This window comes from Lontra canadensis, unplaced genomic scaffold (genome assembly GCF_010015895.1).
Source record: "Lontra canadensis isolate GAN:19392208 unplaced genomic scaffold, GSC_riverotter_1.0 scaffold66, whole genome shotgun sequence".
Classification (NCBI taxonomy): domain Eukaryota; kingdom Metazoa; phylum Chordata; class Mammalia; order Carnivora; family Mustelidae; genus Lontra; species Lontra canadensis.
The window spans coordinates 1727447-1754492 of record NW_022631060.1 but is presented as its reverse complement, the minus strand read 5'-3'; the positions used below and the strand labels follow the sequence as shown (position 1 = coordinate 1754492).

The 27046-nt window shown below is 54.4% G+C and overlaps 1 protein-coding gene across 2 annotated transcripts; it reads left to right on the top strand.

Annotated features, from left to right (window-relative positions):
* The first annotated feature begins 568 nt into the window (after positions 1-568).
* VPS37C (VPS37C subunit of ESCRT-I) lies at positions 569-27046 on the top strand. Of its 2 annotated transcripts, none has more exons than XM_032879149.1 (5): positions 569-738; positions 20895-20992; positions 23985-24156; positions 24961-25043; positions 25668-27046. In XM_032879149.1, the coding sequence occupies exons 2-5, from the start codon at positions 20900-20902 to the stop codon at positions 26388-26390; spliced, it is 1071 nt and encodes a 356-aa protein (XP_032735040.1). In that variant the 5' UTR covers positions 569-738; positions 20895-20899; the 3' UTR covers positions 26391-27046. The 2 variants fall into 2 exon arrangements, with proteins under 2 accessions (XP_032735040.1, XP_032735039.1); XM_032879148.1 differs by lacking the exon at positions 569-738 and adding an exon at positions 9442-9860.

The following is a 27046-nucleotide window of genomic DNA, read 5'->3' as shown; positions in this document are numbered from 1 at the left end:
CCGTCTAGGGCCTCGGGAAACTACGCCGAGTTGTTCTGAGGAACCCGCCAGCCAGTTCCAGGCTGACAGGCACTGCTCTTTGCCAGGGAAGCGTACACGGACCGGTCCGTGGTTACTCCCGTGCTGGGGCCAAACGGTGTCAGGGCCATGGGCGTACGGTTGGCGTGGAGGATCCTCAGCCTGAGCTCAGACCACCTAGGGCGTTCCCCAGGTGCTGGGATTCCACTCGTTTGTCCTCGGGCCCCTTTTGGGCCGCTCTGAGCAGCCTCGCCAACTCTGAGCGGAACAGAACAGCAAAGCCTCTAGCTCGCCCGCCTGAGAAGCCGCGGGATGTTCGCGCAGGCGCACTCGCCCAGGGCGGTCGGTCTCCGCCCAATGGGCGGTGCCCCTCCCAGGGGCGGGGCGGAGGCCTTTAGGGGGGCGGGGCCCGCCGTCTGCCGCTGGCGGGAGGGTCTCGCGGGGACTCCCGTGGGTGTGGCCCAGGGGTTGCTGCGAGTGTGTGTAGTGGGGGGGGGGGTGCGCAGGGGGCAGCGGTGTCGAGGTTATTCGCACCCGCGGGCCGTCCAGCGCGGTGTGGGCCGAGCGGCGCGGGCCGCGTCCCCAGTCCCGGACGTTGGCGCGGAGTCACATCCGGCGGGAGGGGGCGGGCCTGCGGGCCCCGGAAGTGTGGGCGCGGGCCGTGGTTTAACCCGCGGCGCCGGTGGCGGCGGCAGTGGTGGCGGCGGTGGCCGGGGGCAGGTGAGCGGGACCCGGGGAGGGGCGAGGACGGGGAAGGGGGTGGCGCTGGCAGTGGTTCCTAGCGCGCCCCCGCCTGTCCGCCTCATTCTGGCAGAGGCCGGTGATTGGGTGAGAGGGGCGCGTGACTGCCGCCGGCGCCTCTGCCCCTCGCAGCCGAAGGGAGGGAGGCCGGCGCCCCTGCCCCTAGTGCCCTCCCCTCCCTTCCCCCTGCGGGTGGGGCCTCGTGCCCCGCCCCACCCCTCCCCACCACCCCTCTCCAGCCCCCATTGCCCCCCTCCACCCCCCACCCCATATTTGAGCATCTTGCTGGGCACAGTTCTAGTGACGTTAGAGCCAGTTCGCCCATTGTACAGATGGGAAAGCAGCCCTAGAAGTGGGAGCCAGAGGTCACACGGGGAGGCCGGTGGCAGAGTAGGGTCACAGACTGTGACTCCCTGCCTGTGCCCTTTCCCCAGGACAGTGAAAGAAAGGGGCTTTCAGCCTCGGCTCTGTTCTCCTTTTTTCTATACCCAGACTAGGAGTGCCCAGCGTCCTGACCGAACCCTACCCCTGGACCTGCTGGGTACAAAGGGCATTGGGGTGTGCGTTTCTGTATCTGTGTATCTGTATATATTTGTATCTCTCACCAGTCTATATCCCGTTCCTCTTGGGTAAAAAGGACAGTGGGGCGTTTTGTGTCAGTGTATTTCCCTTGGGTGCCTGGTTCCTCCTCCTTTCTTCCCCGCAGCCAAGAAGGTGCTTATCTTCCCACCTTATGGGTGGGAGAAGGAGTGACCTGGGGCTATGTTGTGAGTTACTGGCAGAGCTGACACTGCATCTTGGGGTTTCAGCCCCTGAGACAGTGCCTTCTCAGTACAGTGTCTGGCCTCACCCACCCTAGAAATGTCTCCTTTGGCCCTGGAAACTTGACAGACTCACTTCCCTTCACTCACTAATCCTGTTGCTGAGTCAGGCCTTTTCCACTCTCTTCATTGGTCCCTTGCCTCTTTTCCAGGAGTCCTGTTTACTACTGGTGTCCCCAGGATGCCGCCACCTGACTCTCAGGACTGTGGGCCCTAGAGATGGAGGTGGCGGTGACAGAGGGAGTTGGGGAGGAAGGACTTTCTTTGGCCGTTGTGCAAAGCTGCAGCCCTGCCCAGGCCTGGACCTTGTGGTTCTGGGTGGGAGGGAGGGCTTGGGTGAACTACTTGCTGCTGAAGTGAGAGTTTTTGTTCTTGGCGGTCACAGTGCCCAGAAGGGCTTTTTTCCTCGATTATCTTGGAAACTGGCTTGTTGCCTTTGTAATCTCCATTAGGTAGAACATTTCATTTTAGATTTCTTCATCTGGGCAGCTTCTGCCGGCTGGTTTTTAGGTAGCAGTAGCTCTGATTTCTTGCTTGACTGCCATGTGCTCTTGGCACTGTTTTAGGGGCCTTGTGAACATAGTGAATTCTGAGAACATGTCAAGGTAGGTGGTGATCCCATTTTACAGATGGCAAGGGAGTGGCAGAGATGTTACTTAACTGGGTCACATGGCCTGGAAGTGTCAAGTCAGGATTTTTTTTTTTTTTTTTAAGATTTTATTTATTTATTTGACAGGTCACAAGTAGGCAGAGAGGCAGGCAGAGAGAGAGGAGGAAGCAGGCTCCCTGCTGAGCAGAGAGCCTGATGTGGGGCTCCATCCCAGGACCCTGGGATCATGACCTGAGCCGAAGGCAGAGGCTTTAACCCATGGAGCCACCCAGGCACCCCTCAAGTCAGGATTTTTAACCCCTTAGTCTCATCTCAAAGCTAATGTTCTTACTGGACCTTAAGAATCATCTGTGATGCTTAGAAAAGCCTGGGTGGCTCCGTCGGTTGAGCATCTGGCTCTTCATTTCAGATCCAGTCATGGTCTTGAGGTTCTGGGATCAAGCGCTGTGTTGGGCTCCATGCTCAGCGAGTCTGCTTGAGGATTTTCTCTCTCTGCCCCCCTCTTGCCCCTCCCCTCTTGCACGCTTGCTCTCTCTCTCAAATAGATAAATGAATCTAAAAAAAAAGAAGAAGAATTGTCTGTGATAGATGTTAAAAATATGGAGCCAAACCTCTGGAAATTGTCAGGAGGGGTCTCAGAAATCAGGTTTTTTTTTTTTTTTTTTTTTTTTCCATAGGCACTGAGTGATTCTTTTTGAAAGTCAAGTTTGGGAAGCACCACCTTAAAGAGTTTGTAGATTTTCTGTACTTGGAAGTGACATTGTTTCTAAGGAGTCTAGTTTTCTGTTTACTTATTGCTGTGAAATTTGCTAATCTGGCATAAACCAGCCATTGAAAGGGCATTGGGCTAACTAGCCATGTGAAGCATTTCTGGATACTTTTGGCCAGTACCAGTAGGGTTTTTCCAGGCTGACATAATCAGGTCATTGAAGACCTTGTTTTAATCCTGCTCAATCTCTGTTGTTCTCAAATTCTGTTAGTTTCTGCTTAGGGTCTAGAGTTTTCATAAGGTTCCAGTTTGTTCCAGGATAGTTGCCCTGTAACTCAGAGATTGCTGTAAGGTGAGGTCTCTGAGCATTTGGGTGCTTTGTTAGGCATGTTTACCTCCCAGGTCCTCTCCTCCTGCTGCATTTCTTTTCCCCTTGGTTGGTTTCTGTGAGAGACTTGAGCAAACCCCAAAACAGGTTTGTCGTGATTTAGCTGGTGCTGACAAGTGGGGCCCCTAGGGCTTAGGATGGGCAGGAGAGGAGAAAAGGAGAGACTCAATCATGAACAGGTTATCAAACAGATAGCCCAGGTCAGGTATGCCTAGCATTGAAGACATTTAAATAACTTTTAGTCCCACTGCTAATGTATCTATTCCCTTCTTGGCAGGATTACAAGTAGCGGAAGACACAAAGTCAGCATTATACTGATACTTTCTCTTTCTGTCCAGTAAACACTGATTTCTAACTTAATTTCTTTGTAAACAAAGGATGTACTCTGTATGATTGGAGATGTCTTAATTTACTGAGAGTTGTTTTGTGATCCAGGATATGGTCTTCCCTGGTAAATGCTCTGTGAATACTTGGGGAAAATGTGCTTCCTGGTTTGTTGAGTGGAGTGTCATATAAATTGTCAGTTAAGTTGGTTGGTGGTGCTGTTCAAGTCTTAACTGCTTACTGCTTTTCTGTCTGCTTGTTCTATCAATTAGTGAAAAAGGGGTCATTGAAATTTATGACTATCATTATTGATTTGTCTATTTCTCCTTGTAGTTTTATCACTGTTTGCTTCATGTATTTTGAAGCTCTGTTATCAAGTACATAAACATTTTAGAGTGTCATTTGTTTGATGAATTGACCCTTTTAACCCCTGGTAATGAAATCTACTTCATCTCATATTAATATAGCCAGTCCAGCTTTTAAAAAGTATTGGATTGATATCCAGGCTATATATAGAACTACAACTCAAAATTTAAAAAAAATGGGCTGGTTAAAATAGGCAAAGGACTTGAATAGACATTTCTCTGAAGAAGATATACAAATGACCAATAAGCACATGAAGGTACTCAGCGTCACTGGTCATTAGAGAAATGCGAATCAAAATGACAATGAGATACCACTTTACACCAGTTAAGATGGTGGTTATCAAAAGAACTCAGAAGTGTTGGCAAGAGGATACAGGGAGATTGGAACCCTTATTATTGCTGGTGGGAATGTCAAATGCACAACTGCTGTGGAAAATGGTATGGCAATCCCTCAAGAAATTAAATATATAATTACCATATGATCTAGCCATTCCAATTATGGGTATATGCCCTAAAGAAGTATAAGCAGAGACTCAGCCAATATATTTGTACATCGGTGTCCATGGCAGCAGCATTCACAGTAGGCAAAAGGTAGAAGCAACCCAAGTGTCCACTGACAGATGAATGGACAGACAAAATGTGGTACGTCCATAGAACATTATCTAGCTTTAAAAGGAAGGAAATTTTGACATGTGCTATGACATGGATGAAACTTGAAGAAATAATACGAAGCAAAACAAGCCAGTCACACAGGGACAAATATTGCATAAGTCCTTTTATGTAAGATTCCTAGAGTAGTTAAGTTCACGGAGTCAGAAAGAAGAATGATGATTGCCAGGGGCTGAGGAGGGAAGAATGGGGAGTTAGTGTTTCGTGAGTATAGAGTTTCAGTTTGGGATGATAAAAAATTTCTGGAGGTGGTTGGTGGTGATGGTTGTATAGTGGTGTGAATGTATTTAATGCTACAAAACTGTACACTTTAAAATAGTTTGGTAAATTTTGTATATGTTTTGTCACAGTTTGAAAATGGATAGTGTTTAGAAAAATCAACATTTGCTTGATGTATTTCTTTATATCCTTTTACTTTTAAATTATGTGTGTCTTTAAATGGGTTCTTGTAAGCAACATATAGATAGGTTTTGCATTTTGTAAAATTCAGTTTTACAGTCTGTCTTTTAATTGGGATGTTTAGAACATTTATGTTTAATATGATTATTAGTGTTATTGGGCTTAACTATTATCTTGCTGTTTGTTTTCAATTTGTCCAATATTCTTTCTTCCCATTTCCTTTTTTTTTTTTTTCCTGATCTCTTTGGGGTTGAGTAATTTTTATTATTTCCTTTTGTTTCCTATGCTAGCTTATTAGCTATCACTCTTTTTTGTTTGTTTTTTTTAGCAGTTGCCTTAAGATTCATAGTATGCATCTTTAACTTGTCACAGTCTATCACCAAATGATATTATACCATTTTGTATATGTTTATTTCTTTCCTCCTGGACTTTGTATTTTTGTCACATGTTTCACTTCTACATATGTTATAAATCCCACAATACGTTGTTATTATTTCTGCCATAAACAGTCAATTATTATGTAAAGAGATCAAAGAGAAAACGTTTTACATTTACCTACATGTTTATCATTTCTGGTGTTCTTCATTCTTCTGTAGATCCATTTCGTTTCATGTTCTTTCTGACTTGAGGACTTCCTTTAATATTTCTTGCAGGTGATGAATTATTTCAGCATTTAGATGTCCAAGAAAGTCTTTATTTTGTCTTTGTTACTGAAAGGTGTTTTCCCTGAGTATAGAATTCTAAGCTGATCTTTTAATTTCTTCATTTAAAGATGTGGTTCCAGTGTCTTCCAGCTTGCTTTGTTTCCTGTGAATTATCAGTTGTCCTTTTTATTTTTTGTTGTTCCCTTTCGAGTGTGCCCTTTCTCCTGCTTTTATCGCTTTTTTTTTTTAAAAGATTTTATTTATTAGAGAGAGAGTGAGCGAGAGAGAGCACAAGTGGCAGGGGGTGGGCAGAGGGAGAAGGAAAAGCAGACTCCTCACTGAGAAGAGAGCCTGACGTGGGGCTTGAACCCAGGACCCTAGGATTATGACCTGAGCCGAAAGCATATGCTTAATCCACTGAGCCACACAGGCGCCCCTTTTTACCACTGCTTTTAAACAACTTAATCATTGTGATGTGCCGTGGTATAATTTTCTTCATGTTTATTGTGCTTGGATTAGTTGAGTTTCTTGGATCTGTGGGTTTATAGTCTTCATGAGATATGGAAAGTTTTCAGCCCATTAATTCTTCAGATAGGGTCTCTATTCTCCTTTCTCTTCTCTCCTTCAGGACTCCAATTACAAGTGTATTAGGACGCCTGAAGTTGTTCCACAACTCTCTGATGCTTCATTTATTTTCTCTCCTGGTCTTCTCATTTTTTCCTTTGTGGTTTGTTTTGGGTAGTTCGTATTGTTATTTCTTCAAGTTCACAGATCTTTTCTTCTGTAGTGCCTAGTCTGTTGTTGCTTCCATCCAGTATGTTTTTTGTCTCAACATTATAGTTTCTGTCTCTGTGGCTTCGATTTGGGTCTTTTTTAAATTTTCCATGTCTCTACTTAACACACTCAGTTTTTGCTTTTGCTTCTCGAACATGTGGGATATGGTTGTAGTGACCATTTTAATGTCCTTTTATGCCAATTCTGTTACCTGTATTTCTGAGTCTGTTCCTGTTGATTGATTTTTCCCTTGTTATGGATTCCACTTTCTTGCTTCTTTGTATGTCTGGGAATTTTTGATCAATGTCAGGTGGTGCAAATTTTACCCCGTTGGGTGCTGGGTATTTTGTATATCTGTGTATATTCTTGGCGTTGTTTTGAGACACTGTTAAGTTACTTGGAAACAGTTTCGTTCTTTAAAGTCTTGCTCTTAAGTTTTGTTACCTGGATCAGAACAATCTTTAGGCCAGGGTTAATTTTTCCCCACTAATAAGATAGCACCTTCTTCAGTGTTCCACAGATACCCTGTGGATTATTGTCTTTTTCCACTCTGGCTGAGATACAGATTATTCTTGGCTCAATTTGCGGTCCAAGGATTGTTCCCCCTAATCCTGATCTGTACTCTCAGCACTCAATTGAAAAATGGAGGGGGACCCTTTGCAGATTTCCAGAGTCCTCTTTTTGTGCTGCTGTCTCCTTTCTGGTCTAGGCTCCATAAAGTCTGGCTGCCTTGGCCTCCCAGGACTCCCAACTTTCTTTCCCCAACCTGGGGAGACTGTCGGGCTCCGAGATTGTCAGGCTTCACCTAGGCGCTCTGTCCCTCTATCATGTCCTGGAACTTCTTTCTGGGCAGTGAGCAGGTCGGTGGGTGGTGTTGGGGACCAATCATTTGTTCTTTCCTCTCAGAAATCCCTTTCCTGCAGTGTCTGATGTCCAACGTCTGAAAACTGTTGTTCCATTTATTTTGTCTGGTTTTTAGGTTGGTTGAGGCAGGAGAGAAATCTGGTCCTTGTTCCTCTGTGTTGGCACAGAGTGGGTGTCTCTGTCCAGTCAGCACTCTTCGAGTGCCTTGTGTTTGCTAGGCATTGACCTCGTGCTGGGGTGCAGATCTGAGCGACCTGGCTCACAGTCTGGCTGGAGAAGCATGCTGGTTCCTATGTGCTACATGCCAGGTGGTACTTACAGACCATCGTGGGAGGGTGGGATGAGGTCTGTGGAAGAAGGAGCTGATATCTGAAGGATGGGCAGGCATTTTCTAGCTGGGGAAGGCTAGCTGGAGAAGGCATAGGAAGGAGAACTCCAGGCAGAGGGAATGGTAAGAGCAAAGGCTGGGGGGCAGGATCTCTGTCATACTGACCTTTATTTGGGCGGGGGGTAGTTTTTGTCAAGTGATTGGAAGCATGTTGCTTGTTCTGGGAAGAGTAGGTAGCACAGAGAGTTGGGGTGGGGTGAACAGGCCCTGAGGGTGTGGAAGGAGATCTAGCTGAAAAGGGAGGTTCGGGGTTAGCTGATACAGGGCCTTGTATGCCAAGCCAAGGAGCACAAGATTTTGAATGTAATACTAAAGCACTGGGGAGCTATGGAAGGTTCTAAGCAGGGATGTGTGCACTCTGATTGGCTTTGTTCTCTAGAGATTCCTGGGGTGTTTGGGGGGAGGGCTGGAGAGGGTGGAGTCTGTTAGAACCAGGCAGGCAGCTGCTGGAGAGGCTGGCTCAGAGTAGGCCTTTTGCTGGAGAATGAAACTGAGTCTAGAGCCCAGTGTAGCTGCTGATAGGGAGTCTGCCTGTTTGATAATGGCCTTTGTGGGTTTGATAATGGGCTTCATGGATCCCTGCTTGAGTCAAGAGCAGATATGAGGAGGCTCTGGCCTAGTTTCTCTTTTTCTGGGGCTCCACTGTTGCCCTCAATGGACCTGCCTGCCTCTGGGGGACCCAGAAGTTCATAGTACCAGACATCACTGGCAGGGGGAGGGTCTACAGGTGCTTCACTTTCTACCAGCCTGGGATGGCCTCAAATCAGTGAGAACAGTGGTCTCGTTGTCCTGGCCTTTGAACAGACAGACCTTGAGTGACGTCATACAGACTCCTGGGTGTTTGCCTTGACCTTAATCCTGATCCTTCCTAAAGAGGTGGTCACACCTGCGTGCTCAGCTTGCCCTGCGCAGGTTTGGAAGTGCGGGCAGGAGTAGGGACGAGGCAGAGAGTTGCAGCCTGAGATCCTTTCTGAGTCATCTGAACAGTTGGGGCAAAGGAGAAACAAAGTGGCCATTGGGTGTGGAGTAGCTTAGAATGGTTTTCTTTTAGGCTGAGCCATGGGCCACAGGATGAAGAGACTTTGCAAGGTGTCCCACTTGTGTTTTACTGTCAAGAAGTTTTGAGAATGGGCTACTTATTAAATAACCTGTTTCTTGGCCATCATATTGAGTGAAGTGGAGCGTTACTGATCTGTGCTAACATCCCGCCCTTGGATTTCTGTGGCATCGTTGATTGACGCTGCCTCTGGAAGAATGTCCAGTTCTCTGTCCTCCGCCTCTGCAGAGGGAGTGGGCTGGGTGGGAGCTCAGCCACGGTGATGAAGGCGGTTCTGACCCCGTATTGAGCCTGGCCTGTGAGCCGGGCATCGGACTTCCTAATGCACTGATTCATTTCATTCTTTTTTTTTTTTTTTTTTTTATTTGACAGACAGAGATCACAAGTAGGCAGAGAGGCAGACAGAGAGAGAGGGGGAAGCAGGCTCCCCGCTGAGCAGAGAGCCCGATGCGGGGCTCGATCCCAGGACCCTGGGATCATGACCTGAGCCGAAGGCAGAGGCTTTAACCCACTGAGCCACCCAGGTGCCCCATGATTCATTTCATTCTTAAAACAGGCCCGTGTCAGAGGAGGAACTGAGATCCAGAGAGATGGAGTAGCCCGCCCAAGCTCCCCAGCCAGTAGTGGCTGAGGGCACGGGTCTGTCTGTCTCCCAGAGCCTTTAGCCACTGGGATTTCTTTCCCTGCAGGCAAGGGCCTGAAGGAGGTGCTGGGAGATCCGGAGCCCCGGGGTCTTGTGTGGCCAGCCTCTGTCCTTTAGAAGTCTAATGGGAAGATGTCAGCAAGAACGACCACATCCTAAGCTTGTCCCCAGTTCTGGGCATTCTGTTGCATGGGCGTGCACTTGACTAAGGGGGTGGCACAGTGCCACGGTGAAGGGTCAGGGCCCCGGGGCCAGACCACCGCAGTGAAATTCGGGCTCTGCCACTTCCTCGTCATGAGGCTGGGGTCACGTGCAAGTCTTCTGTTTGACCCAGGTTTCTCGTGCGTAAAATGAGGAAAGCCAAAGGCCGCACAGCCGCGAGGGCCCGGTGTGAGGATCACCCCATCTGCTGCGGACAGAGTGCCTAGGACACGGCTCGGTGCATCGTAAGTGCTCGGCATGTGATATGTGGCGACTGTCATCGTTTCTTTCTCACTGGTGGCCCAGCAAGGCTTGGGGAGGGAGCCGAGTGGTGGCAGGAAAGCCTGGTTTGCTCCTGTCGACGAGGCGTTCAGGCTGTAGCACCCAGGCTTTGCTCTTGCCTTCTGTCCGCCTGGAATGCTCTGCCCTGGGCCTTCCCCTTCCTGAAAACACCTGCCTGTCCCTCAGATGTCAGCTCCTCTGGGACGTGTCCCTTGCTCTTTCTCCGAGAGTTGCGCTGGCCCCCGAAGGGCTCTGGAAGTGCCCAAGAGCACCCGCTCTCTCTCTGTGCCCGGCTGGTGAGCTCTCACAGCTGAAAGAGAGTCGAGGCGGGGGCTTCTGGAGGGAGGGGTTCTGAGACGGTGGCTTTGGGGGAGACTGAGCTGGAAGAGGAAGGCTCCCTCCCTTCCCCACCCCACGCCTGGTCTCTGCCATCTGTTCAGTTCTCTGGGGGTTTGGAGTAATATTTTAAAGGAGAACTCTTTTAGAAAATGGGATAACTCAGAAAACAACAGGGCACACCAGGCGAGTGGGTAAAGAGGTTGCAGGTGGAGGTCCTGACAGCCGGAGGAGTGGGGATGAGGGAAGGGGAGGAGATGGCTGGCTTCCGGGGAGGCAGAGGGAGCTAGAAGCAGTGCTTCCAAAAATGACTCCACAGGTGGCTGGAGCAATGACTAGATGAACCCTGGCGATGGGACAGGAGAGGAGTCGGGGTAGCCTGCAGGATTGGGAGTGAGGGCATGAAGCTGAGGGCATGATGGAGATGGGGGTCAGGTGGGGCAGGTGGTCTGGGGGGAAGGGAAAGGTGAGTAGTGGAGTGGAGCCACCCCTGGGATGCGGGTGAAGGGAGGACGATCATCAGGCTTGGGAGGGGCCCCTTTAGGGGTGGGCTGTGCCGTCCAAGGACTGTGAGTAGCGAGGGGCCCCACACCCTGCCAGCTGCGCCCTCGGGCTTAGGGTCCGCACTGTGTCCTCTACCGATGGATCGCCCTGGCCTGGCCAGTGGCCCACCCAGTAGATAAAGCAGTTGGCTGAAGTCTTGGTGCCACTCTGAGTGTCCCCGTGTTTGGCACAGGAAAGGGGCTTATCCTTCCTGGGTCTTCTTGCTTAGCGGCTTGCCTCGGGGGGGAAGGGGGGCTGTCAGATGGAGTTATTCAGTGGACCTGAGGAGCATGTGGTTGTTACATAATTATTTATGTAAAGACGACAATTGCTTTCAAAAAAAAGCCTTGTCCTTAGAGGTTGTGTACTACCCCCTCATTGGTGTGTTGGCTTACTTGTATCTGGGGATCTTTGTGCAGATCGTTTTGGAGCCTCTTTTGGAAAGCCACATGCTTTGCCGTCCTTAGGACCTGCCCTCCCTCCCGAGCCTAGCTGGGTTCCTGGCCGGGGTGTTGGGCAGCATTTTGCAATGGTGGTAAAATGTGAGTGTGTGGATTAATGCTACCTAGTGCCCGCTTGGTGGTTTTTCTAGCCGCCCTAGAGGTTATCTCACTTACTTCTCTTTAAGTCCTTATAACAGCCCATGACGTTGGTAGTGTTAGCCCCATTTTATCAGTGAGAAACAGAGTAAGAAGGATGGAATAATTTGCCCAAGGTCACAGAGCTAGTAAAAGGTTCCATCCAGGAATATTTGGGTCTTAAGCCCTGAACTCCTTCTGCTTTCCTTCGTGCTGCCTTAACTGTTCAGCATTGGGGCGTGGGGAGGAGTTCCCCACCCCAATCCCAGAAATTCCCTAGAGAAAAAACTTAAGAAAACTCCCTTCTTGCGCTTACATGGCAACTTTTCAAATTAAAGGGAAGGTCAGGTTCATGGTGCTTTGAACCAGGTGAGCAGTCCATGATGTTTGATTTGTTTTTATTAACTTCCGTGGGAAGTCAGGTGACTGAACCACCGGTCTGATACTTGGGTGCACGGCTAGAGTCCTTTTAGGGAAAGAAAATTAGATCAGGTCAACAAATCTGTCCTCATTAAGCAGCGGGAATAGGAAGGTTTCTACGGGAACCGCAGGTGTTTTGGACAGGAGGGGTGGGATGTGGCCAGGTCTCTATAACTCAGGCGTACTGGACTGTGCAGGTTGCTATGGGAACTGCTTATGCTGCCTTAAGTGGATGTGGGAAATTTACAAGAAGCCCAAAACCTTTGCAACTCTCCCTGCGGTGTGATTTTGGGCTTGAAGTAGCTGGCGGGTCAGCACGGTCTCCTAACGGTGAGGAGAGGAGTCATCGGAACTGTGCTTTGTCTGCCGGGGGAGCTGGGGAAACAGAGGCACCCTGCTTAGTCCCAGTTCCATCTTCTGAATCAGTAGTAGCAGTCACATTTGCTTGACTCAATATCGAGCCCTAAGGGTATCAAGAGTTACCCCTAATCATTGGATGACCCCTAAGAGGCAGAGTAATTAATATTTGTTCAGTGCTCAGGAGGTTTCAAAGCCCTCTCCAGGGCCGTTTGCTCTTCTGAGGCACACAACCCCTAAGGTGGGATTACCGTCGTGGTGCCCATTTTCCAGATAAGGAAACTGAGGTTAAGAGACTTGGTCAAGGTCACACAGCTAAAGGGTTGTGGAGCCAAAGCACAAACCCCAGGCATCAGTCCACATTCTGTGCCACATTCTCCGTCCCGTCGGGGGAGAGCTGGCATTGGCCATTCAGACAGAGGCAAGGGGCCCTGGGTATCGCCAGCCATTTCCAAGGCTGACACCCCTTATTCGGATCTGAGCTTAGAAAAGACTGCATTTTGCTTTCTGTCTTCACTTTTTAAGTTTATCCCTGTAAATGATCTAATACCCGTTGAAGCTGTTTGCTTTTGAGCTAAACAGTCCTGGCAGAGTTCCACATTGGGCAAGTGCCATCCAGACCTTACTTTTCCCCCCTCTCCTTCCCCATTAAAGACAGATCTGGAAGAAGGCCCAAAGTTTGAACCCTTCCCAGCATGCCCTGTCCACAGCTCCATTCTCGGTCTCCTCCGGCCCACCTAAGGGAGTGGTGGGAAAGGGCACTGCCTCTGGCCTAAGGCCCCTGGGGTGTACTGGAGTCGCCTTTGGGTCTGCTATCCTCACTCGATCCCGTTCCCCACGCTCCAGGCATGTGAGATGGACTGAATCAAGATAGCGAGTGATAGAACGAAGTTGAGACCATGAGCTCCAGGGCCAGTGGCCTGGGACTTCCCTCTCTGTGGAAGTGTGCGCAGGAGAGGCCCAGGGACTGCACCCCCAAGGCTGCCCTAGGTTCTGCTTGCTGCTGCTCCAGCCTGGTCAGCCCCCAGACGCAGAGCTCGGTGGCAGGAGGTGAGCTCCAGGATGCCTGGGAAAGGTCTGTCACCTCGCCCCCGACTCCTCTTCTTTCCTGCGGAATCTGTCCTGGGGCAGGCACATGTCTGTCCTGGAGGGAGCGGTGTTGACAAGCCACACCCTCCCTGTTGTTGTTGTTGTTTTACAATTTTTTAATCGGCTACTGAAATGTAAGGGTGGAGAGGTGTCCCATGGATCCAGAGTTTTCGCTTCCCTGGAGACCCGGCAGGTCTGGCCAAGCCCGGCTGCCCTGCTGCCCCTGGGGAATGCCCGAGCTGGGCTGAGGCCCCCGGCTTTCCAGAGGAACACCCTCCCTACCCAGTGGCTTGGCCTTGGCCTTGGCCGGCTTGGTCCTTGCTTGTAGAGGGCCGGATTCATGACCTCTGCTGTAGGGAAAGCTGCAGAGGAGCCAAAAGGAAAAGAAAGTTGTTTTCCTTCTTGGCTTATTGGCAGGGAAACTGCGATTTTCTCTTCTTGCGGAGGGAACACAGATTAGCGCATGCGTCGTCTTTCCCACTTTGTTCCCTGTCTGATCTCCTTTGCGTCGATGGTATCATCCCCCAGAAGAGGAGCTGTCTCGCTGCGCCTGTGAGGGCTGCGTAGCCGCCTGCCTGCCTCAGCGGCCTCCCTCTCCCCTTCTCCCAGGCGTGTGGGTCTGCAGCGGCTCCTCCTGGGGCTCTGCTCTCACCTGCCGGTGGCCCGTGACTCCTGTCCCTGTACAAGCAACAGCACCCCGCCCCCGGGCCTCCAGGGAGGCCTGGCAGGCTTCTCATGCCCCAGTCCTCAGAACCTCTGCCTCCCCGCTCCTTGCTCCGCCGGCCCCCACCTGTGTCCCATCCCTTCGCACCTGCCCTCGATGTGAGTGCTGGTGATGTTTTTGGTTTTTCACACGGAACTGAGTTGGGGGAGTTAGCATCAGTGTTTACGTGTTCAGGTTGTGCCTGGCGCGCAGTCAGAGCTTGGCGTTTATTTGCACCCCTCTGCCCGCCTTCATCCTGCCTGCTTTGATGGGATCTGGTGCGGTTCTTGGCGTGTAGTAATGGCTCCGGGAAGGCATGGAGAAATGGAGGAGGGCGTGAAGAAGGGGAAGGAGCCCTGTTCCTGCTCCTCCGTGTCTTGTCTGGCTCGTCTACCAGCTGACGGACCTGTTTTCTCCCTTCCTGCCTTGGTCTCTCCCTCCCTGCCGCGGTCTCCCTCCCTGCCTCAGTCCCTTCTTGCCTTGGTCTCTCCCTCCCTGCCTCGGTCCCTTCTTGCCTCGGTCTCTCCCTCCCTGCCTCGGTCCATCTTCCTGAAAGCACTGCTACGAGCTATCATTGTGCCAGAGGCTGGGCCAGGAGCTGGGAAGACAGAGGTGAACGAGACAATCTCCCCGCCTTCCAAGGGGCTTGTTGTCTTCTCTCCTGTCCCCTCCCCCAAGCAGCAGTTTCCAGACAGCACCTGAGAAGTACGCAGCATCCTCCTGGGCACACGGATAAGCAGAAGGGGGTCCAAGTCAGGGCCTGGGATGCTGAGGGGCCTGGTCATTGTACTTGTCATTCCCTCCAGAGACAGAGCCCCTGGGCCGTGGGTCCCCAGGTAGCTTGTCAGTCATGTCCCAGTTCTCTGTATGGTGACGTCCCTGGCAGTTGTGGCCATTTTGAGAAGTGCTGGTTTGGATTTTTCTGGCACATCGGGTGACCGGGAGGCGGACACTGCTGGCAGCGGGTGCCCAGGCTTCAGGGTCGCCTGCTCTGTGGGCCTTGGGCAGAGTGTCCTGTGCTCTCCCGCCTTTTCTGAATCACGAACTCGGGGAGGGGTGTGCTGCGTTCAGCCTCACTGGGAGGCCCTGAGAATCAGGAGAGGTCTCTGGGACCTCGGAAAGAAAGGCATCGGTCACTTCCAGGGCTGGGTGATGCCCCAGGAAAGCCCAGGCCCGGAACTGTTGTCAGAGGGTGAGGACGTGAGCCACCTCCGTCCTGGAGGCAGGGACCAAAGATGGGCTTGGAAGCTCTGCAGCTTGGACAACCTTGTAAATAAACCGTCTTCATGGCTCTCCTGCGATGGGTGGAGCCGGTGGGGCGAAGGCACCCATGCTGTTAAAACACCAGGGACGGAAGGGGACTTGGACCTCCAGTGGTCTGACCCCAGCAGCTTACAGGACCTTGGGCAATATCCTTATTACTTGTTTCTGGGTTTCATTTCATCTCTGAGATAGAGGTAATTAAGCCTTCTGTTTGCTTTAGTTCCTGGAGCAATTATATAAATTAATGGGGGAGTTTGCAAAGGGCTTTGATCTCAGAAGAAAGGAGCCATGTGACTGGCAGGGACTGTTTATACCCATTTCACAGGTAAGGAAAGTCCAGTCCCTAAAAGCAATGTGTGGCACATTTGGGTGTGGACTTCCGAGCACACAGCTTCTTCGGGAAGAAGTGGCGATACGTGGCTCTTATATGTGCCTGCTGTGACCGTGAGGTGGTGTGAGGAGGCCCGGGCACAGGGGAGGTGGGGAGCCTGGTGGGAGGAGCAGCAGGCCAGGGTCAGGCTCCCAGTCCGCGTGTCCCCTCTTCTGTGAGCACAGGCAAGCTATATGCCACTTGGCCTCAGTGTCATCACCTGTGGAATGGGCGTGGTAGAAGTGGGAGGGATATCGGGATGTTGAGTTAGGGACCAGAGAAGGTGGAGTTGGAAGTGCCATGGCCCCCATGCCGCTGTGGCCTCTCCTGCTTGCCGTGTGCTGAGGCCCACTTCCTGTCGCCTCTGGGATGCCAGAAGACCCAGGCTGCCCTTGGGAGTTCCAGCTAACGGGGGTTGACCTACGGTGAAATGGAGGTGTTTCAGACCTGAAGTTCTCGAGGCATTTACACTGTGTGTGGCCTGTTGTGAAGTCTGCTGTGAAAGGGGATTAACACAGGAGATGTTTCTTTTCTGCATGTGGGGGCGGCATCTTTTCCCAGTCAGGGAGTGGCAGAGAGTCATCACAGACAGGAGCTAGAACATTCTCCCAACCCTTTGATCTTCCAAGTGCAAGCAGGGGTGACCTCAGCTCGGAGTACGCCGCTGGGGAAGGGATTCCCCGACCAGAGACGTGTGGTGGGAGAGGAAGATCTCAGAAGGAGAGCTGTGTGCTTCATCTGTTGCCACTTTGGGGAGAAATCTTGCCGGCTGAAAGACAGTGATTATTCGGATCATAAGCTGGAAGTTCCAGGGTTTTTTGTGTCTCTGGGATTTCAAGGCCATCAAACAGAACCAGGCGTGGGGCTTTAGACTGGAGAGGAAGACTGTCATTTCGGGTGGTGGGTGGAGGGGTTGCACACTTCAGTGTGCCCCAGAATTATCTCTGATTTCTTGATTGGCCACCATTCTTTAACCCAGCAAAGTCCCCTTTCTAGCTTAAATGTCTGCAGTCACTTACTGCCGCTTTGCTGTTAAGTTACATGCTTGGTGCTGTTGCCATCCCACCCTTCGTGAAAGCAGCGGCAGCCCCACGCCAGTTCTAGTGACATTGGGCCCCTCTTCGTGTGACCTGGGGAGGGGACTTTCTTCCACAGACCTCCATTGCATGCGCACACGCACCCGCCCTGCTGGTCCCAGGATGGACACACACGCTGGCTCCCAGAGATGCCAGTGACAGCCTTGGGGAGCCCCAGTGAGGAAACAGTTCAGAGTGGTACAAAATGCTTGAATGCTTTACAAAGTTTTTGTTCTGGTTCTGGTGACTTTCCTCTAATGAAAATATTTCCCTTTTCTGGGGGGAAAGAGAAAGAAAGTGGCTGGGGAAGGATGAGCCCGTCAAGGAAGCCAGTCTTCTCGGTTGGCTGAAGGGTGGGTTCTGCGTCACAGCCTTCTAGTCAGGCGGCTCCCAGTGCCCCCGGTGCCCCCCAGTGCCTTCTGGGCCTCGAACCCAGCACAGACCCTCCCCTTGGACTTCCCCTGACTTGGGCCCTGGGGAGCGTGGGTCTCCTGGCCTGTAGAAGTCCCGCAGTGTCGCAGGCATGCCCTCTGTGGAGCTCCCCACAGAGCTGGCCAGAGCTTGGGGTGTCTTCTCAGGAGCTGTAGCGTCGACGTTCTGCTGGTTGGTCTGGACGCTGCGGTGTCTACACCGCCTTGCTCGGCCCCCCGCTATGGGATTACAAATCTGGAGCTTCAGTTCCATCCTGTGCCCGGTCACCCTCTGCCTGCACAGGGCAAGCCACCAGCACCCGAGGGACGTGTGTCCGCGGTCCCGACAGAGGTCGCTCAGGAGAGACAACACGGGATCGAGCCCTGCCTTTGCATCCTTCCTCTGCACGGACTGCTTGACAAACCCCTTCCTCTCCGCGGTCTTCGCTTTTCCTCTGTCAGAGTGCTGGGCGAAGGGCAAGGAAAGGCCACAGATGCCACACGAGTTTGGCCCTGGGTAGCTTAGTTAAAACGAAAACTTAGTTAGAAGTCACACGAGGAGTCCTGGAGAGTCTGCGTCTGGAGGAGGACTCGGGACTCTGGCGATTTCGAGGGGCATGGTGCGAAGCCCCCATGGGGAAGGCCTTGCCACTGCCCGGCTGCACGACCTCGGGCAAGGAAGTTTCCCTGTCCAGGCCTCCGTGAGGTCAGGTCAAGGAGGCGGTACTCGCCACATAAGCGGGTGGCGAGGGTCCTTGTAATGCAGGTACTTACTCGATGCTCTCGCTGCCTTCCAGCCATGGCAGTTCCGACAGAGAAACCCAGGCACGAAGAGGTCAAACAGTAAATGACAGGGAGGGATTCAGAGGGATTCGGGCCGTCTGGCTGCAGAGTCCATTCTCCTAACCTCGAGGCCAGCAGTTCTCAAAGTGTGTTCCTGGGGGCCCTTGGAGGGGGTTCTTTGAGATCTTTTCAGGCTGCCTGTGAGATCAGAATGATTCTCATAATCTAAGGCATTATTTTGCTTTTTCCTGTGTCTCCTGCATGAATATACAGTGGTTTTCAGAGGGGACACGGAATGCGATCATGTCATCCTTCTGGTGGCTTCCGGCATATGGGTGCTTACGTGGTCTTGTATTTTAACAATTTTTCCCCCTGGCAACCACGAGCATGTTTTCCATCTCGACAACCTTCTCATCTTACGAAGGTTATATAAAAAGAATCCTATGTTATATAAGCAGAATGTTCTATAAATGACTTTTCACTCAGAAAAAGTCCCTTGAGATCCATTCAAGTCGCAGACATCGATTTCTCCCTTTTTACCGGAGAGCTGTGCGTTACTGTGCGGCCGGAGCGCCGCTTGTAAGACTCTTGGCTAATTGGAGATCATTTGGGTTGTTTCCAGATCCAGGCTAGTCCAGTGAAAGCCGCTAGGAACACTCAAAGAAAATAAACTTAAAAAGTTTTTCACTTCTAATATCTAAGATGGCCAGTACTAATACTAAAATCCACATGAGGGAAACCTCTGCGGGTTCCTCAGTACTGTTAGGGGTGAAAAGTGTCCTGAGACCAGAACGTGTGTGATCTGCCACTCGAGGCCCTGCTGCCTCATGTGGGACTTACGGAGCCCAGATGGTGACACCCGCTGTGGGAGGGGGCTGGGGGACAGGTGCTCTGTGTGTCGGAGTGCACCTGCTGGGGCCTCCGTAGGCACCCTGCCGACTGCGCGGGGGCGTGTGGTCAGCCAGCTGCCCGGGCCTGAGCTTCTGAGCTGTCTGCACTCAGCCCCGACTGTGGGAGCCTGCGGACACCCGGTTCTGTGATGGAGCCTGGATTGGCGTGGGATCCGGGCCACGCTGTCGGCCGTAGTAGTATGTGATTTCTGTGGCGTCGGAGTCCTCCACCAGCGTTTGTTCTAAGCCCGCACTGTGTCTGCGAACCTTACGCCAGCCCATTTTGCTGATGGAGAACCCGAGGCTCAGGGAGGTCCCAGCTGTAGGTGGACCCGTGGCTAGGAAGGGCAGGGCCGGGACTCAGACCAGGTCTGTCTCCAGAGTGCTGCTCCACTTTTGCCCTGCTGGACTGGTTCATGGCGGACTCCCTCGGTCTGCAGGGTGGGAAGCAGTGTGCCCCCAGAGTGCCCCCAGAGTTCTCCTTCCCGGGGCTTGTTCAGCTGGCCGTTCCCTTGCTCTAGCTTTCAGACCAAGGGTTTTGGGAGCAGTAAGGTAAGATGGGGACAGAAAGGAGGTCTGGATTTTCACTCTGCCCTTTACTAACCTTTCTGATGCCCACCTGTAGAGGGACAGTTGCCTGTCCCCCCCCTCCCCCCTCAGGATCAGGAGAGACCGCATGAGCAAAACTCGCTATTCATTGCCTTAGGGCTTGGGGACCACGTGGAGCCTTTAGGAGATCAGAGATGGTGGTGGCCGCTCTGTTTGGCTAGCCCTTTCTCAGTGGGGTGACCCTATAATTTGTTGTCAAGAAACTCGTTTTGAGCATGAGGAGAGGGCACCGTTCACAGCTATGCCTGCATAAGAGGAGTAAACCAGTACTTGGTTGGCCAGTGGGAGGCTGTCACTGTTGGTCAGTTTCTCCTTTCCTCTTTCCGATGACCTCGGAGAGGCCGTCGCCTTCCATTCCAGATGGGGAAGCTAGGACCCGGAGGTCCCCTCTGGCCACACAGGTGTCACGTTGGTCCTTGATTCCGGAGTGCCAGGGCTCCTGCAGGCTAAGCACTGGTGCCAGGGAGGACGGGGGCCTCCTGGTCTTGGTCTCTTTGGAACCTAGAGTCTTTTGAGAACAAATATCACTCTTGTAATGAGGAAGATCGACATCAGGGCTATAAGGACGAAGATGGCAGAGGATCCAGTGAGTAGAAAGGAAGAGTGGCCTCGGCGTATCTGCACTTCTTTTCCTTCGTCCCCGGGGCTCCCTCCAGGGGCTCGGCTGTGACCCCTCTGTCACACAGACTGGTGATGTCCCTCTTGGCAGAGTGACGGGGGTGCTGAAACCAGCTCTTCTGTCACGGTGGCTATTCCGTTGGGATTGGTCGGTTTTCTTTGCCTTCTGAGTTCCTTGGGGGCCAGTCTGATGACTTCTGTTGTTTTTCTCTGAGGAGGCCCTGCACGTGACGGTCCCTTTCCGTGGCGCGTGGAGAGCGTGGTCGCTGAGCACAGTCGAGGGAAAGCCCAGGGGGTCGGGGCACGAAGCAGAACAGGCGTCGATGCCCTTGAGCCTGGGATGCTGAAGCCGCATGGCCCCCAAGAGTGAGGGTCCAGGTGTGTTTCAGGCAGAAATAGACGCTTCTGGGGCTCCTGGGTGGCTCAGTGTCTTAAGCTTCTGCCTTCGGCTCAGGTCATGATCTCAGGGTCCTGGGATCGAGCCCTGCATCGGGCTCTCTGCTCAGCGGGGAGCCTGCTTCCCTGCCTCTCTCTGCCTACTTGTGATCTCTCTGTTTCAAATAAATAAATAAAATCTTAAAAAAAAAAAAAAGAAATAGACACTTCCAAGAGGGCCTGCTGGCGTCAGGGTCCACAGGTGGCCTTGGACCCAACTTGGTCTCTGTCCCCGATGGCCTGGCTTCTCCTCCTGCCCTTTCCTGGGTGCTCCTTGGACAGCTTTATCTAGTACCCCAAGGAGTCATGGTGTTGCCTCTGGTGGCCGAGGGCTTTCGCCTATCCTGCTGCTCTTGGTTTGGTAGAAGGAGTGGCTCCCTGGTCTCCCGGGGACAGGGGATGACCGGGTGGCCAGGATGTGCTTGGTGGGACCTTTGCCCCTCCCTGAGGCTTCCTGCTGAGGGGAAGCATCGTGGGAAACTGCAGTGTGGTCTTTCCCTCCGTTCTGTGTTCACAGGGAAGATGGAGACTCTGAAAGACAAGACCTTGGAGGAGCTGGAGGAGATGCAGAATGACCCAGAGGCCATTAACCGGCTGGCCCAGGAGGCCCCCGAGGTAGAGCGAGGCTGTCACGGGGCCCGAGGAAGGCTGGCAGATGGGACTGCGGCCCTGCTTCGGGACACTGGCTCAGTGGGAGTTGGGGCCATGTTCTCCTACCTGTTCTGTGGCCTTCCCCCAGTTTGGACCAAGCCGGAGAAGTCTCCGAGATCTGAATTCAGTTCCTGGGCTTTCTAGGAGTTCTGGGGTGTCCAGGGCCCCTTTGTGAGTCCCCACTATTGTTCCAGCCTGACCCTGAGGCGGTTTCTGAAAGTACTGGTACTGTTTTGTGGCTGCCTTTCCCCAAGGGCCTTGTGTGGCCCTTCATCTCTGGGAGGAGCCATCCTTGGTCTGGGGTATGGGCTCATCTCCTGTTTGACCCCATTTCCTGTAATCACTGGCACCTGACCATCTCAGCCCATCCCAGTCCCCATGGAGTAAAATAACCCTGAGTGTGTAGAGCTTTATGCTCCATAAAGGCCTTCCCTGCCTTCCCGTCTCCTTGACCCTGTGACCCCTGCGAGGTCAGGTGGCTGGATGTGGCCAAGAGCTGGGTATACCCACAGTCCCACCTTGAGTGATTGCTGCCTGTCCCCAGCTCTGGAAGCCAGCCCTGGTGCCCCTCATGCTGGGGACAGACACAAGCACAAGCAATGCCAAGCTCATCGGATTAGCGTTCGGAATAGATTTTTATTTTCACTGATGATCAGGTATGGTGTGTCTCTGCTGGGGGTTCACGCTGTGTTCTCAACACAAGGGAAGCCGCCCCCTCCAGCTTCTCCCTGTTTTCTGTAACGGATGCCCCGTGAGGCCATGTTCCCTTGCCCCTTCCTACCTTGTGCTCTGGCTGCCCCCAGCTGCCCCACTAACCAAGTGAGCAATCTTTGCTGGGGGGGAGGGGGGTAGAGTAGGGGGCGGGGATGAAGTAGGGGGCAAGCTGGGAGGACAGGTAGGGGGACTCGGTGTGGCACATTCTGCTGCCTTGAGCCTCGCTCAGCGAGGACTGGAAGCCAAGCCTGCACTGGTTGATCCCCAAGCCTGCCTCAGCGGTCAGTCAGGCCGTGACTCGGCCAGGGTCTGGCCTAGCCAGCACCGAGCCGGACTCCCTCATCCTCCGTTTGTCTGTCGTGAATGGAGCGCCGAGTGTTTCTTGACTCTGCCGTGAGCACGGCGCTCTGGGAATTCCAAGGCCAGCTCTGAAGGACGTGTAACTTGGCGAAGTGAGCCTTGACACAAGTGTAATTAATTGACTTCCAAGCTGAGCGGCTGTAGACTTGATGCCAAAGCACAGGATGGCAGGAAATACAAGTGCAGACAACCCCTGGGGCTGAAGGCGACTCGAATTTTGTGGCGTGCAGCCAGCCCGACCCGTCGATTGGAGTTCTTGGAGGGCAAGAACACCCCTGGGATCGAGGGGAAGCGAAGTAGGGCGAGCTCCTTAGATTTGCAAAACCCCTCGGGTGAGGTTTCCACCGTGGTCAGTGGAACCCAGTTTTATACATCGCCGCGCGGCCGTGCAGAGAGACGGGAGCTGGTCGGGGTGCGGTGTGGACATCGCTTGGAGAAAAGAAAGCTGGCTGGTAGGGGGCCTCTCTCCACAGAGGGCAGTGACTGGGTGGGGGCTCCAGGCAGGCCAGCAAGCTCTTTCGGGCGGGGTGCCGGAACTAAGTGTTGCCCTAACCTCAGGGGCTGGTGGAGGGCGTCATAGTGAACCCGACGGAGAGAGACGTGGGGGAGGATGCGGGAGAACAGGCAGGAATGTGAGGGCAAGACGCAGGGCTGAGTGGCACAGCTTGAGTTACTGGTTGAGACCCAGGGACAAGACGGCACCCGGGAGGGCCGGTGGCCCCCCCCGATCCCTGGGCCCCAGCAGCCGCCCTGTGGAGGGGAGGGAGGCATGGAGTGAGACGAGCAGACTCCAGGCCCGCCCCAGAGCTCGGAATCCGAGGCTCCATGGCTGGGGAGCAGCAGGAGGGCAGGCTACGGGGACACCCCTGGCCGGGGGTCGGGGGACACCTGAGCCGGTCCCTTCATCATGCGCTGACCATGGCAGCCCCTGCCTGGCAGGTGCTCGTGTGCGGCCGTGCCCTCAGCCCTCTCCTGGGCGCTGAGCGCTCTCTTCTTGTGCCACACGGGGGTCTCGATGCACTGTCACGGTCTCGGGGTGGTAGGTCCGACTGCCCTCCCCACCTTGGTAGAGGACTCTTGGGCCCGAGAATGGAGCTGCAGGCCGGTGCAGGTCTGGGGAGGGCTCCTGGGGCTGTCGCCTCCCCTGCTAATGGTCACAAGGGACCTGGCTGAGAGGAAGGCGCTGCTTTGCTTGGGGACGTGCTTTCAGGGGGACACGGCCGGGGCAGAGGTTGGTATATGGGCCTCAGGTCGCCTGTGTCGGTGGGGGCCTCCCGCTGGCTCTGAGGCCCCTCCAGTTCTTGGGGGCCCCGCTGTTAGCTCATCTGCGCAGCTTCTCTGCAGGACCTACATGTGGCCTGGGAAGCAAGGACCAGTCTCCCCAGACTCATCGTCCTGGTCTGGCCATGCCCTTCTCACCCCTCTGAGTAGCCATTCTGTGCTCTGACTCAGGCCATCTCAGTGCACGTCAGAGTAGGCCTCTCACCTCAGAATCTCGGGGATAAGTAGTTTGGGAGTTTGGTCCCTTTCCTCCTGGAAAGCCTCTGAGTCGTTCACATTAGTGGTCCCCCGGCTTGCTGGAGCTCTGCAGGGCTGCGGTGGGCCTGGCTGCTCCTCCCGTGACCTTGGGCAAGCTGCTGACTTCAGCCGCATCCCGGCTGTGTCCATGGCCCGGGGTGTTGGGTTAGGGGTTCAGTGAGGCACCCGGCTCAGAGCGCATGGCTCAGGGTTTGAACCCAGGTCCCTCGGGCCCTAGTTGCGGGTACTACCCTATTCTCCCATCAGGGTCGATGAGTCCCAGAGGCCCCGGGTGTAGCCTGCCACGAGGTGCGTGGGGGTGACGGTGGTGACGGTTCTCACGGTCAGCATCCTGTTCTTCCAGGTCCAGGACCTGCAGCTGGAGCGGGAGATGGCACTGGCCACCAACCGGAGCCTGGCGGAGCGGAACCTGGAATTCCAAGGTCCCCTGGAGATCAGCCGCTCCAACCTCTCAGACAAGTACCAGGAGCTCCGGAAGCTCGTGGAGCGGTGCCAGGAGCAGAAGGCGAAGCTGGGTAGGGGTGGCCTGGGAGTCTGGTCTGGAGCGCTCCTCTGTTAACTTGGGGGCCCCACTCGAGGTTGGCCTGGGAGGAGCTCCTGGAATGGTGCGGAAGAATGGGTTCCCTCTCCCTTCCCGGGGACAGGAGAGGGCCAGCCATGAGGATGAGCCCGTGCTGGCCCCATGCAGAGTGCTTTACGTTCGTTTTTTCGCAATAGTCCGGAAGGGAGGGTCCTGTTTTTCTTGGTTCATAGAAGAGAAGAATGAGGCTCAGAGAGGAATGTGGCCAGGCTTCCGGGGCTAGATTTGGGATTGGAGTCGAGAGCCTGCCTCCTGTGCTGTCACTGGGCAACACCGCCAGCTCGGCCTCTGTGCCCTGAGCTGCGCTGGGCTCTCTGTGTCCTGGGACCTGCCGTCCATGAAGTGCTGGGGGCGGCAGCGGGGAGCGCTGTCCTGGTCTCTGCCCTGAAGAAGCTTGGTGCCGAGACAGTGCGGGAGCCTTGCCTCCCCTGCTGCGCAGCAGCACAGGGTTGGGGCTGCTTGGTGGGCTCTGATGCCCGAGCCCTTCATCCTGCTGGCATTGGGAAGGCTGGCTAGCCGAGGTCTTGGGGGAGGGGGAGAGAGAGAGAGCCCCTCTCTGCTCAGGAAGGTGACCTCAGAGAACTGGGCTCCACGGGGCTCCACACCAGACCCCCTGGGAGCCATGGCTCAGCCTCTGAGCACACAGAGAACACTCCGAGGGTCTTTGTTGAAAGCTCAGCCCCTAACGTGGAATCGAAAGGCGCTTATAGAATGGGGATCTTTCTGCCCTTCCTCCCAGAGAAATTTTCTTCGGCGCTGAAGCCAGAGACCTTGTTAGACCTCCTGCAGATTGAAGGCATGAAGATCGAAGAAGAGTCTGAGGTAAGGCGGCCGTCGTTGCGCCTTTTTCCGTGGGTGGGGGTCAGGCCCTGGAGCGGGAGCCCTTTGGAACGCGCGCTGAATGTCTGCAGAGCTGGGATGAGGGGAGTTAGCAGACAGCAGAGGTGGGTGACACCATTAGTCCGGGGGAGGCCCTCTGGGCCCCCAGCCCCGCCCCGGCTGCCTGGCCTCTGCTCTGCCTGCCTCTGGCCATGTCTTCAGTCTGTGGGCGGACGGGCTCCCTCCACTTCTCCGCGTCTGGGTGGAAGAAGCCGCCAGGGCCTTCCAGCGCGGGGCCCTCCTGCACGAGCAGCCGAGTAGCTAGTGTTCGTCCATTTATTCGGACACGCGGGAGCCGCCGTGAGCCTGGCATGGAGCCGGGGTGGGGGATAGCAGTGGCCAGCACAGCCCCTGCCCTCCAGGAGTGGCCGTTCTGGTGAGGGAGACGGAAGGCCCCAGCGAGTGCAAGTAGAATGTGTCAGCGGTGAGAAGGGACGTAAGGAGAAAGTCCCCGGTGGGGACCAGGGAAGGCAGGGAGCCCCTGCAGTGGGCTGAGGGGGAGGGCTGAGCACAGGCAGCCTAGATCCCAGGCAGTCCCCTGTTGTCACCAGACCTTCTATCTTCTAGGCCATGGCTGAGAAGTTCCTGGAGGGCGAGGTGCCCTTGGAAACGTTTTTGGAGAACTTTTCCTCCATGAGGATGCTGTCCCATCTGCGAAGGGTGCGCGTGGAGAAGCTCCAGGATGTGATGAGGAAGCCCAGAGTTTCCCAGGAGCCAGCTGGTGACGCCCCTCCTCCACGCCCACCGCCCCCGCCTCGCCCGGCCCCTCCGGCGACACCCCCTGTGGCCAAAGAGCCATCCCCACCACCTTCAGTAGTGCCTCCTTACCCTTTGCCCTACAGCCCGTCCCCTGGCATTCCCACGGGCCCCACCGCCCAGGGCCCGCTCCAGCCAGCCCCCTTCCCTGTGGTGTCCCAGCCCTCCTTTCCCTATGGGGGGCCTTTGGGCCCCCCTTACCCGGCAGCCCACCCGGGACCCCGGGGTGCTGCGGGCTACTCCTGGTCCCCACAGCGGAGCACACCTCCCCGGCCAGGCTATCCCGTGGCCCCCACTGCTGCCTCTGGCCCCGGGTACCCCTTGGCAGGGAGCCGGGCCCCCAGTCCTGGTTATCCTCAACAGGCCCCCTACCTCTCTCCAGGAGGAAGACCTCCCTACCCAACACAGCCCCCGCTCCCGAGCTTCCCAGGTCAGCCCCAGCCCTCAGGCCCCCCTCAGCCACCCTACCCCCCTGGACCCGCGCCTCCCTATGGGTTTCCACCACCTCAGGGTCCTACCTGGCCTGGGTATTAGACAGCATCCTGGCCCTCGGTCCTTCTCTCCTCCCACCCGTCCCACAGCCCTTGGTCCACCCGCCACTGAGATTCAAGGTTAAACTGGAAGTGGACTTGTGTCAGCACACGGGGGCCTTGGGGGGACCTGGTTGGGAGTGTGGAGGCCTGGAAAACACCAGGCAGTGTGACTGGCTTGGCCGCCCCAGCACTCCGGCACCCTGGCCTCCCAGGGCAGGGGTCGGGGGTTGGGGGAAGGGAGCGCCTCCTTTTAGTGACTGACTTAGGTCTTCTGGTGCTAGCCAGGCGGGGAGTTCGGTACCTCTTCGTGAGTGTCCGTGTGAGCGAGCAGGAGCACGTGTTTGAGGACACGTACTTGTGCCTGCGCTTGCGGACATTGGAACCAAATGCGGTGATCTCAGTGAGGCGGGGGCTGGCCTCTGGCCCCTGCTCGCCCCCTCCCTCTCTCCTGGGATTTGGCGGGTTCAGCCCGGTGCCCACAGTCTGGGATGCCACTCCATGTCTACTGGTCCTTTCAAGGATGGCCTGCCCCACGCACCATGTTCGGGGTTGGATTGGGGGAGAGTGCAGTTAAGAAGAACACTTGCTGACTTTTAAGTCCCATAAAGCCATAATTGAACTCTGCTAGGCCGGTGTCAGAGAAGCGTGTCCTGTGAG